The 12909-nt window shown below is 39.7% G+C and overlaps 1 protein-coding gene across 3 annotated transcripts in view; it reads left to right on the top strand.

Moving 5' to 3' along the window:
* Positions 1-12909, top strand: part of pomgnt1 (protein O-linked mannose N-acetylglucosaminyltransferase 1 (beta 1,2-)) — a 115666-nt gene that overhangs the window by 4720 nt on the left and 98037 nt on the right. For 2 of the 3 annotated variants that reach the window (XM_056378559.1, XM_056378558.1), the window contains 17 exons: positions 345-458; positions 583-700; positions 923-1021; positions 1166-1293; positions 2007-2077; positions 2602-2677; positions 3832-3915; positions 4040-4081; positions 4245-4303; positions 5414-5486; positions 6037-6165; positions 6616-6741; positions 7093-7157; positions 7265-7309; positions 7406-7541; positions 7822-7931; positions 8746-11985. In XM_056378559.1, the coding sequence (XP_056234534.1) occupies positions 345-458; positions 583-700; positions 923-1021; positions 1166-1293; positions 2007-2077; positions 2602-2677; positions 3832-3915; positions 4040-4081; positions 4245-4303; positions 5414-5486; positions 6037-6165; positions 6616-6741; positions 7093-7157; positions 7265-7309; positions 7406-7541; positions 7822-7931; positions 8746-8827 (1557 nt within the window). In that variant the 3' untranslated portion in view covers positions 8828-11985. Of the gene's footprint in view, positions 1-344; positions 459-582; positions 701-922; positions 1022-1165; positions 1294-2006; positions 2078-2601; positions 2678-3831; positions 3916-4039; positions 4082-4244; positions 4304-5413; positions 5487-6036; positions 6166-6615; positions 6742-7092; positions 7158-7264; positions 7310-7405; positions 7542-7821; positions 7932-8745; positions 11986-12909 lie in introns of those variants that run through there. The other variant, XM_056378560.1, reaches the window with a different exon arrangement.

The raw sequence follows: 12909 nt of genomic DNA, 5'->3' as shown, positions 1-12909 counted from the left end.
ATGAAGATAATCAACGCTTCTTTCACCATTTCTTCTGCTTTTTGGAAACGATATCCAAATATCGCAGCAGACAGATTCCTCTTTTTAACTCACTTTTCTCTTATGGCTTTACTGATGTTTTCTGTTACAATTGTTAAAACTGTTTAATCTGTGTTTTATATATTATATATATTTGGATTGTATTTTTTTATTTCTTTCATTTTACTGTGTTTTAAAAGGTGCTGCATAAACAACATTATTATTATTATCATATTGTATTTGAATCTGTCAAAAATGAAAGAAAAAAACACATAACTGTCTTTTGATGAGATGAATCAGTCAGCGTCTGTCACTGTGTGTCTCAGGGTCATGTCATGGCCAAGAGGATATTTGACACCTACTCTCCCCATGAGGACGAAGCCATGATCCTCTTCCTCAACATGGTGACCCGCGGCCGAGTCCTCATCTTTACCATCAAGGTGAGTCGCTGCTTCTGTCCTGCTGTTTGATTCAGGTATCAAGTGTTTGATGTGAACGTTCAGGCACACACAGATGTGACGAAGAAATGAATGAGTGGAGAACCGTGTGTTTTCCGTCCTGCAGGATGAGGGAACGTTCCACCTCAAAGACGCTGCCAAGAACCTGCTGAAGAGTCTCGGCAGCCAGGCGTCCCTCAACCTCAGCTGGAGGGACATGTGGACGCTCGTGGTGAAGAAAGGAGGTAGAGGAGTTCATTTTCACTTTCACGGAGATGTCCAACTCCTCCCATTCAGTGGAGCTGGGAGGTCTCCTAATTGATTGGTATCATTCATTCATCTCAACATAGAATCATTATGTTTCATTTTTTTTATTTTTAATTTCATTTAATCAGCCCATTAAACTTGCTTCATGATATCACCTGTCTAGACCTGCTGGCTGAGTATTTGTATGTTGGTGTGTCCAGGTCAAGTGTACGGAGAGAAGCACTCCAAGTCTCCAGCTCTGTCCACATGGGGAGACCCGGTATTGCTGAAGACCGAGGTGCAGCTGACCGCCTCCGAAGGTGAGACGCAGGTCGACCATGTGTAACATATGTTGAGCTGATCATGTTGCAGAACCCCTCGATGGACAAAGCTAAAACCAAAAAGAAAGATCCAGGTTGTAAAATGGTGGAATAGTCCTTTTTACATGACCCTCCATCCTGCAGAGGCAGAGTGCCACTGGGCCGACACTGAACTGAACCGGAGGAGGAAGCTCTTCTGCAGCAAAGTGGAAGGATACGGCAGCATCTGCAGCTGCAAGGACCCGGCGCCCATAGAGTTCAATCCTGACCCGGTAAGATGCACAATGAGACTGTTTTCACTGTCGGACTGTTTGTTTGATTCAGCTGCATGTTGTGGGTGCAGACGGGAAAGCCTGATTAAAGGGAGACTGATCACATGTTTGCATGTGCATGACAAAGAGTTGAGGATAAGCTGAGCTGTAACAGGAAAGGAAGACATTCCTATTACTGTCTTATCACAGTGATAGGAACTTAATACCAAAAGAAAAATTACAGGAGTTTTTCACATTTTAATGGTTTTAAGGATCATTTAATTTTAAAACATTTAAAAAGATTATTTGTATTTTATTTTATTTTTTCACAAATTGTGGCCAACTGTTTTGCAAATAATTTGACAGCCTACTTGCCACCAATGAGCCCAGGTTCACTGATTGGGAACCACTGGCCTAAACAATTTTAGTTTCCTCAGATGAATCCACACACACTTTTGCTTTAAGCTGTGCTCTTTAACAGTAGATTCTGTCCCCTCATTGTGCTGGAAGTGCAAAATACACACACATACAAACGCATGAACTTAATAAGTCATGGCTCTAAAATAAGCTCAGGTTATAGAGGAGAAGTCTGTTTACCTGCAGCATGTATACTTGGATTAACCACAGTGCATTTCTGTTTTCTTGTGTCACCCGATTTCTCCAAGAGATTTAGTTTCTTATGTTCATGTACACACATTTAGTTTTCACTCACGTTATTTTCTTTCTCCTCCCAGCTCCCCAACAATAACGTCTTCAGTGTCCCGGTGGCTGTGATCGCAGGGAACAGACCCAACTATCTCTACCGGTACGATCTGTTTTCAGGCTGTTTTTGTCCTTTGTCTTTGAAAGGAAACAGAAATAGGTTTGAAAAGTCAGCTACTTAATGAGATCTATTTTTCTACCACACACTGTAAGTAGAGATCACCCCTTTTGATTTCTACTTGTCATCTATAAAAAATATTTGTACATATTTGTTGGTATTTCATAGATAAACTGCATCTCAGCCATAAGCAAATAAAGATAAATGAGACCCACGGTCTGTAAATATTCCTGTTAATAAATGACCTGCTGCTCTGCATGACGTATAGACAAAGTGAGAGCTGCAATAAGCTGCTGCTGTCGGAGCCTGATTAAGAAAGATGGTGGTCCCTTCCTTAGAAATACATTTGTAGATATTAATGTAAAGGAAAATAACCATTTCCCTGTCCGTCCTCATTAAATGAGAACAAATGACAGAGTCACACGGCGACATGGAGCTGAGAAGTAAACGACTGTCATTCCTCTTGTGTATCTCAAACGAAATTACAAGCAGTTGTCGTGTGTTTTCAGAATGCTGAGGTCACTTCTGTCGGCTCACGGCGTCAACCCGCAGATGATCACGGTCTTCATCGATGGATACTATGAGGTACGAGTTTTATTTCCGCTTTGACTGAGTTTCATCGAAACAGTATGAGATGTTGTTTCTCACAGAACCAGGAAAGAAGAGACAAAACCTAAAAACTTGTGGTTGGTTGGTTTTAAAAATAGCAATTTTTATCAACTTATTTTCAATATTTTCAGAAATGTTATGACATATTAATATCAAGTTAACTGTAGACAATATATTAAATATTGATACATTTGAGATTTTTTATTTATTTTGTTAAATGAAAAACCTCCCACACACACGGTTTCAGGACCTGTTTCAATGTTTAACACAGTAATGACAAGGGCAGAACTGTTAATCAAGATATTATCCAAATTACAATATGGCATAAGTGAATTATCCAAATAACAGGAAGCTGCAATTTTAAGATAATGGTAAAATATGTCACAACAGTGGTTCCCAACATTTTCCAACTCATGGCTCACTCGAAAATCTCACAAATGTTGGAAACAAACAGAAATATGATATGGTCTGACCAGCAATAACATAAAAGCTGCCATTATTGGTTCATCACAGGGAGAGGCCAATAAGAAAAAACAATGAAAATTTTGTTTTAAACATTGAAAACATATGTGTGAATATATATATATATTTATATATTTATATATTTATATATATATATATATATATATATATATATATATATATTTTTATATATATATATATATATATATATATATACAAACCCTCTTGTCAACATATTGATCTTCTGAATGATTCTCAGTACTCATGAGTCGGAGACCACACCCATCTTTGACCTCGGCCTGCATTTCGACTTCCTAAAACCACCTCTGTGATAGTTCCCTCCACACACACACACACACACACACACAGTGTTGGTAAAAAAAAAAACAGCAATGAATGTATCCTACTAACAAGAGTGGTTTGAAGTGTCTTCCTCCTCTGAGCCGTTGAGCTCCACTGTTCCACAAACTATTAAAACGCATCAGTGGGACACACTGTTGGCCGTATTTTATCTGTACTGCTTGATGACTAACAAGAGACGAGATAAATTTAATCTTAATCTTGTGAGGTGCCAAAGTACATTAAAACTTCCATCCGTCCTGCTGCCGTGTATTGATAAACCACCTCTCCCATCATACATGTTGTTTTCATGTGTGTTTCTGACTCAGGAGCCGATGGATGTTGTTGAGCTGTTTGGGCTGAAGGGAGTTCAACACACACCCATCAGCATCAAGAATGCCAGAGTGTCCCAGGTAAACAGCAGCTAGCACCTAACTTAACATGTTAACACCAAATCCATGTCAGTGGAGCCATGACAGTTGTTTTCCATTAGTTCTTGTTTCTAAATAAACAGTTTGTCTCTGCCCTCTGTCGCAGCACTACAAAGCCAGTCTGACTGCAACCTTCAATCTTCACCCAGTGAGTTCACTCAGGCGTTTTTCATTTTACCGCTTAGTTAAAAACAACAGCGTTTAGTCTTTTATTTATTGTATTATTTGCTGGTTTATCGATTATAATCCGTTATCATGAGCTGCACTGCATAAAGACTTCACTGAAGTCTGTCACTCTTCATTTTTATCAGGAATCCAATTTTGCCATCGTCCTGGAGGAAGACCTGGATATCTCCATTGACTTCTTCAGGTATGTTCTCCAGTTTGCACAACCAATAATGATCAGTAATTTTAAATTAATCCGTAACTATTTTTGATAATTGATTGTTTGTCATTTTTCTCAAAGGAGAAAAACTTCTCACATGTGAGGATTTGCTGCTTTTCTTTCTCATACTTGAGAGAAGTTGAATGTGTCTAATGCTTGTACACAATGAGCTGTTTAATACACTGTCAGCAGAGAGGACCCGTAAATCCTCCCTGCTGCCAGAGTGACCACTAGGTGGCAGTAGAGCCACAGTGTTGGAAACTCCAGACTTCTTCTCCTGGACGGATTTGTCTTTGAAGCGAGTGTTTGCTGCAGTAAAAAACTGCAGCTCTCCTCCTGTGGTGACTGACCTGTTTGAAGCGTTGACTTCAAACAGCTCAGAGACGCTCTGAGCCGCCAGCTCGCTCAGTTTTAATGCCTCTATGAAACCGACACAGTCAAGGCTCGTTTTTATTTAATGTTTACTACTATAATTTATAAGATTTTCGGGGGAGTGAGTCCTTATTGAGTCATGATTTTGAATTTCTGACTGTAAAAGTAATTAATTAGTTTTATTTTTCAGGTCCAATATAAAATAAACTTTGATTTCTTTAATTTTCTTTTGTCAGAATAAGTAGATTTCTTCAGCTTCAGAATCTTAAGTTTAACAAAAATCAATAAAAGCTAATATACTGACTTAACACTGAACCTGCGGGGTTGAGGTAACCTTCACTTCCTAAACACTGATCTGTTGTATTGATCCACGCAGAGGAAACCTAGTTTTGATGAAAGGAAATGTTAATGCTGCAGCAAAGTGAAACCAGAAAAATGGAGGCTGTGTAGCAGCACATTCATGCCCATTGTTTTTGAATGACAGGTTCAGCGATCACTTATGTCTGTAATGTCCAATGTCTATCTCTTTGGTTATGTAGGTATATAAATGTAAGATCTTAACTTTTCTGCAATTTGGTTTTTAGAAAAAATGCCAGCTGTCAATTTAAACGCCTTAAAAACAGGTTTTCTGTCAGATTTTGATATTGTTATAGATACTGTTATTAACAGTGATGAAGCTTGTTTTAATGTTGATGTTGCTTTTCTGATTTTTTTTTTTTGCAGTTTTCTGAGTCAGACCATCCACCTGTTGGACGAGGACGACAGTCTGTACTGTATCTCTGCCTGGAACGACCAGGTGAGCGCAGAACGCCTCACCTGCTCACACTTCATCTCTCCCTGTCCACTGTTTACATCTTGTCCTTCCTCTGCTCTTCTTCATGCATGTAGCTGAATTCAGACAGGTTTTCATTACCTGAGCATTTGTAGAAATTTTGTTTCATCTACCTGTAAATTGATTAATAAGAAAGTCACAGTGACGGATTTACAGGAGTGGAAGCAGCAGTGTTTCTGATTAGGTTGAGAAGTTGTTGTTGTGTTACAGTCAAGGGTCTTTTCCTGCGTAGAGTTGCGTAACGGATGTCTCAGTGTCAGAACAGTTCCTTCAACAATACAACAAGTGATGAGGCGATCAGTTTTCTTTTAGCCTGCGGGTGTAACTTAACATCGTCCTGTGTTCCTAAACATAGAACATCTGAACAAGTCGTCCACTGTTGGTTTTCTCTCCATGACTCATTTTTTTCCCCCTACCTCATTTTCTACCCACTGAGTGACCAACAGGAAGGCAAGACTTGATGCTTCCAGAAAAGCTGTGTATGTCGTTAACAGCTGTTGTTGTTGTTGTACAGGGCTACGAACACACAGCGGAGGACCCGGCCCTGCTCTACAGAGTGGAGAGTATGCCCGGTCTGGGCTGGGTGCTGAAGAAGAGCCTCTATAAGGATGAACTGGAGCCAAAATGGCCGACGCCTGAGAAGGTGCAGGATGGATGTTTTCTTACTCTATTATTTTTTACATCCTTGGGATGTAGAATTTATATTTTTATTGATATTTTTGACAGACTTATTCAACAAGACAGTCGGTAACGACCTCACATGACCAGACTCATCAGTCAGTCTTAAGTTTGTATAATATTGACCACAGCCAAATTCACAGTTCGTAAAAAAAAAAAAGCCCTGAACAGTCCTTGATACAATGAGAAGACCCTTGACATATTGATCAGCAATTATAAATAACCCATGCTGTTCAATGAGTTGCTTTCAGTTCATTTCTGTGATAGTTACACCACGGCTCCACTCCACTGTTCCGTTATCTGTTTGCAAATGAAACAACTTTGGAAGTTGATATTCCATCACTGGTTAAAACCACCTGCACGATTCATGAAAAGTGTGTGAGGTCGCATTGAACTGTGTGTCTGCGTGTTGCAGCTGTGGGACTGGGACATGTGGATGCGAATGCCGGAGCAGAGGAAAGGCAGAGAGTGCATCATCCCCGATGTGTCCCGCTCCTACCACTTCGGCATCATCGGCCTCAACATGAACGGATATTTCCATGTAAGAGCTTAAGTCTCAATAATTCAGCAAATGTTAGTTAAAAACTGTTCAGCATCAAAATCGTCACACCTCATCAGCAAGTTACCTCTACCTAACCTTAATCTTGTAAAACATTTTTGCAAGTTCACTAATTATAATCTCAATTTAAATTTCAAGGCCTGCAGGAGGCAAAATGTTGAATTGTAATGTGTTTTTTTTTTATTTTTAGGTGAAATATTTTCTGAAGATATTTGCTTTTCTCAGCTGAAGTGACACTGACATGATGTCTTATCAGATTTTATTCATTTCTGATGTGCTTAACATTCGTTTGCCTGATCTTATCACTCCACCTTCGTCTGCTCTGTCATATAGGAGGTGTATTTCAAGAAGCACAAGTTCAACACTGTTCCCAATGTGCAGCTGAAGAATGTCGATAGGTATGTACACAGAGAAACTAACGACACAAGCTCTTGAGTTGTAGCTGAAAAGTTCTTGGCGACAGTGACAGAGACAGTCCTGATGTTCTTGTCCTTGTTGCTCACAGCTTGAAGAAAGATGCTTATGAAGTGGAAATCCAGAACCTGTTGAAGTGAGTGAGATTTTACTGGCACTGAGCCTGTAGATGCTGAAAAACTACAAACATGGTGGGAATGGTTGGTGTAATGTTTTGTGTGTGTGATTCCAGGGAGGCGGAGGTGCTGGATCACTCTAAGAATCCATGTGAGGACTCGTTCCTGCCGGACTCTGAGGGGAAGATCTACGTCATGTTTATTAAGATGGAAACGGAGACGGACACATCCACCTGGACCGAGCTCGCCAAGGTACACAAAGCTAATGCTCATAAAGGTCCTGGACGAGTGAATTCAAAGCCAAAGAGCAAAAACTATTTTATTCTTCAGTCACTTGTGTTTTTTGAATCTTACTGTCAATGATAATCTAATTCCATGTTGTCAGTGATGTCTCTTCATCTTGTCTTCTTCACTTTGATAAAGGGAAATAATGTAAATATATCCAAACATGTTTTTGGCTGATGAAACTGACCATAATATTCAAGAAGGAACAGGATCATTCAGATCATTCTTCTGTGTGTCTCCTGGTCAGTGCCTCCATGTTTGGGACCTGGATGTGCGAGGGTACCACCACGGCCTGTGGCGGCTCTTCAGAAAGAGGAACCATGTGCTGGTGGTTGCCGTGCCGATCTCTCCGTACTCGTAAGTAAATCTTAAATTAGGGACGGGCGATGTCGATATCTGATTGTAATCAAGGTGGCGTGTTGGTTATATAGAATAAAAAGCAAGCGTTGGGGCTGACATGATATCCAGACAAAACAACAAAGTGGCAGAGTTGTGTTTACAAGCGATGGAGGGAACTTTTCCCTGACTGCTATATTAATTCCTTTTTTCCATACATTAAGGGAATAAGTTTCAGCTTTCCTCTTCTTCTTACATCCCCTTACGTGGTTTATTTATCTGTGCAGCACTTTGCTTGTATCATGATGAGTGAACAAATTTTATTTTGAACATGAAAAATAAAAACTGAACAAGAATAACAGAAGGAGTAGGAAGACGTATTAACTCATATCTACAAATTATAAACAACTATCCCAATTTTACATGCAACCCAAACAACCCAAATATTCACCTGCTGTCAAAAAAGTAATTGAAACCTAAACCGTTTACACAACTCCTCCTCATCCATGTAGCTCTTTTTTATTTTGCATACGGAAATCCTGGTTTGGCACTTAGCAGCTGTTGTTCTCTGTCTATAAGTGTCTTGGCAGCTAACGTTGCTCTTCTTAGCAGAGCAAAAAACCATGTCTGTCTAAGGTCTGTTTTCATTCACAAAATCGTTGAGGGGGATCAATAAGAACACAAAGTATTGATACTTACCCAATCATACACATAACAAAACCAATCCCCAACAGCAAACACATCAAATATGTCACTATCTCTTTCCTTTCTTCTCCTTCACCACTACCTGTCCACTGTCTGCCTCTGCCCTCCCGTCTCTCCGTCTCTTTGTCAGTGTGAAGAAACCAGCCAGTGTCACTCCCATTCACTTAGAGCCTCCGCCCAAAGAAGAGGGAGCACCGGTGGAACAGATGTAGACACACACACACACACACACACAGGCCTTAACACTTCTCCTTTCTCCACCAAACCACTAATAATCCAGTCTGGGACCCACAACTACAAAACTGGCTTTTTTTTCTTAGATGTTGAACTTGTGTACGAGAGGATACCTGGGAAATGGAGTCCTGTTTTTTTTTACAAACAAAGGAGGGATTTACACTACAGACTGCACTACTAAACCCGTCCCGTGGGCTGAGGAGGAACGGTGGTGATGCTGCTTGAACCAGTTTTGGTTAAACGTGACAACAAACCCCAATCACTGCATGACTGTCAGCAGCTGTTCTTATCTTTTTCCATGACAACACAGTCTGTTTAGGTTTTGTTCAAGCTGTAACGGTACAAATGAGACAAACACACACTCAACAGTTACTCTTTTAGTTTGTGATTTTTAAACTACTGAGTGCTTTGTCCATCTTGTACATATGTTTTAAGTTATCTCTATTTATTTTACACCTGTCAGTCAAAATGAGTTCAGTGGCTTCTTTGCTTTTGTTTTTTAAATCCACTTTTATGGAGATCAGTGCGTTTTTTAAGAGCCTAACGTTTACAGATAATAAAATAATGATGTATATACATGCATATATATTTTTTGATGAAAAATTTAAAGGGTCAACATATTTTTCAGCATTAGATATTGAGTTTGAGTGAAAGAGTTGATAACAGCCATGTAGGTTTTTACTATTATTGACTGCCTGGGTCAGTTGCCTCGGATCAGGCCTCACCAGGGAAAACTCGGTGGTGGCTGAGAGACAGAAATGTTCGAAAAAAAGTCACAGCTTTAACAACATATGCTGGAGTTGGAAACATAAATCCAGTCTACTCTGATTGGACGATAATGACGCTTTAAAGCTCCATATTTTCCTCTTCTCCAGCGTTTTTGAAGTGTTGATCCATAAGAAGATATATTTGTGGTTTTAAGAACCAAAAACCATCTCAGTAAAGTTTTACATCTCTCAGGCTTCTCTCTGGAGCTCTAGTACCAATCAGGTCACTGAGCTAATCAGGCTGGTTTCAGGCTCAGTGTCTGAATACAGGCTGTGTGCATTTCTCTTTGGACTGAGGCTTTGATACTTTCACAGTATTAATATAGAAGCTAGAGCTGCTTTATAATCAAACAACACATGGACATCTACCTTTATATTGTATGGACCTTTAAAGTGTTGGGCATTCGTTAGGGCTGGATGTTGAACTTCAGCACTGAATATCAAAATCAATGAATCTCTGTGTCATATCAAAACAACACCAGAACTCAGCTTTGCATTTACACTACAACAGAAATTAACTTTGTATTTTAAATATTATTAACCAAACTGTAATTGCACTTTGCTGCTTAGTTACCTTATTTTTCTTTTAGAAAAGCTGAACACAGGCTGCATATTTCTAGATGCAACATATGTGTTAAATCTGTGAGTTGTTTTTCTTTCCCCTGTGAGCGTTGTACATTTTGGTTTCTCTCAGCCACCACAGAAGCTGGAGGCTCTGACACATGGCGATGTCAGCCACGTTATAGATTACCGTCAGAGAACTGTCGGAGTTTCACAAAAGAGACAGGTGGATATTTAAAAGGGTTCTCATGTATTTTAGGACTGAAAACAGAAGCAGTGTTAACTAATCTTTGTTACGGCTAACGATGTGAGGGGGTTTTAGTTCTGTTATTTGCCTTATTCTTTTGTCATGGCCTTCATCTGCGCTGGAGATGCTGGGATATCGCCGGTCAATCTGATTCTCCAACATGAGGCTTTTAAACAGTTAAAATCTGGATACTGAAGTCAGTTTTTCTCATTATTAAATCTAAACATCTTATTTTTCAGATGATACATCTAAATGAATATTTCAGAAAGATAATTGAACATATTGAATTGGTATGACGGAGTATTAGAGCCACATTGAGAGAGGACAAAAAAAATGAAACTGAGAATAAAGTCATAGTTTTGCAAGAAAAAAGCCATAAAGTTGTAATTTTAGGTTGCGTGTTTTAGAGGGGAAACATCAGAAGCTGTAAAGAGAGGAATGTGGAGCTTCCTGTGAAGTTCTACTTTAGCAGAGGTTTCACAAATAAGGAGATACTTCATCTTTTAGCTCATGATCATCATCAGCAGCAGCAACAGCTTCAGGAAATTGAAAAGATTGTGAAGAAACTGAGTCTATTCTATTGTTAGACAGACAAGCAGCAGCTGCCAGAAGCAGCTCAGGCTGACACTGACTGTCCTTTCACCTGTTCGATTGGTTGATGTTATATTCCTAAAGATTATGCTTTTTTCTCTGGAATGTTTACATTTTTAATTCTTGTAATATTACGACTTTGTTCTTGAAATTTCAGATTTTTTCCCTCCAGTGTGGCCTTAATACTCCATCGTAAATTGGAAATAAGAGCAGTTAACCTCCCACCATGAAGCATCTGTAACTGGTGCATGAGAACACAGTATAATGTAGCTGAAATGATACATGATGATAAATCCTAACAGTGTATTTACCTGTTTGTACACAACTTGTTATCAAGCATCTTCCATGTGTTGGTGCACTGGTTACTTGCTTCATACGAGGAGTTATAAAGTAATAAACTGCGTACAGATGTTAACTAGGAGCAGTTTCAATAAACTGTTCCTTAAATCAGAGTTGATCAAATCCATGTAGTGTCCGTCCTGTGAAAGATCCTTGTTTTTTTTTTTTGTTTGTTTTTTATTAACACTGTGGTCGTCTCCTGCTCCGTCTCAGTGTGTAAGTGACATTGAACTGACTGAACGAATGAGTGTGTGAATGGTGTTTTAATGCGGCTCGGTCATTATTCCACATGTACCACATATTTATTTACCACCTGCAGTCAGACACCAGCTCTCACTCTGCAGTATTACAGCCTATCTACAGCGTAGTGACTGAATTAATGAATATCTGTGTCCTGGAAATTTCACTTTTGGTTTAAAGACGGTGAGGAGGTAGACGTAGAGCGGATATCCGCCAAATCATTTTCTCCCCAGCTCCGCGGTTGATTTTGTTTAATGCTGTGACATTGTTTGGAAAACACTGGGAGGTACGATGTGTGAGTGACGATGAGGATCCGTGGAAGATGCAGTTTGACATGTATGAGTTCCTTTAACTTTTATCATGAAAATGAATAAAGCTGTTTTTTACTGAGGTTTTCCTTCTGCTTTTTTACCCTTTTTGAGGCCGTACTGTATGTTTTTTAAATAATTCATATCGGAAGGATTTATTATCACTGCATATTATTCATGGAATAAACTTGGAGCTATTGTTATTCTTAGCTCAGACTTTGTAGTGGCGTGGCCTTGTGCTGCCTGCAGATTTCCCATGGGAGCAGCGGTGAGAGGAAACCCACAGCGAGGGAAATGTATGCAAATCCTCGGAGCCTGGTGGATCCGTGCAGCCGCCGCAGCTGACCAAGGACAAATGTGGCTTCCCATTCTTTGAGACTTTCATCTGTGATGTAATCAGGAGCGACAGTACATCGTTAAAGTCCATTTACAAGCTACTTTTAATCTTTTTCCTCCCATGTTCCCAGCAGCCTCTACTTTCCCTGTGTTACACTCCATCACAGGCCACATGACATCAGCTCTTATTACTGTCACACTCATGTTAGTCTGTTAATTCAACAGATTTTAAAAACTGAAGCGGAGTCGTTTTCACAAAGGGGTTCAAGCATCTTTTGATGAATTCAAGTAATTTGCGAAATTAGGTGTCTTGACTTTCAGATCACTGAATGCTGACCTACCTGAGGCCTAATAATCAAATATTCAAGCTCTGTGCGTGCGTGCGTGCGTGCGTGCGTGCGTGTGCGTGCGTGCGTGCGTGTGTGTGTGTGTGTTGAGGGTTTTTATTTATCAGGTTAAAACTTGAGATCTAAATGTTTTTCCTTTGAAGTCTTCAGTTATTTAACATCTTTACTCAGTCAGTCAACGCTGAATTGGCAGCTCTGCTCTTCATGTGAAAACTGCTTATGCTTATGGAAGAGTCTCCAAGTCTTAGATAATAACCCCTGATGATGTAAGCGTGGCAGGTAGTCAGTTTTATTTACATAACCCAAACTCACTAATTTGCCTCA

Source organism: Seriola aureovittata, chromosome 6 (genome assembly GCF_021018895.1).
Source record: "Seriola aureovittata isolate HTS-2021-v1 ecotype China chromosome 6, ASM2101889v1, whole genome shotgun sequence".
Lineage (NCBI taxonomy): Eukaryota > Metazoa > Chordata > Actinopteri > Carangiformes > Carangidae > Seriola > Seriola aureovittata.
The sequence above is the reverse complement of the archived record's forward strand: the minus strand, read 5'-3'. Positions and strand labels throughout refer to the sequence as shown.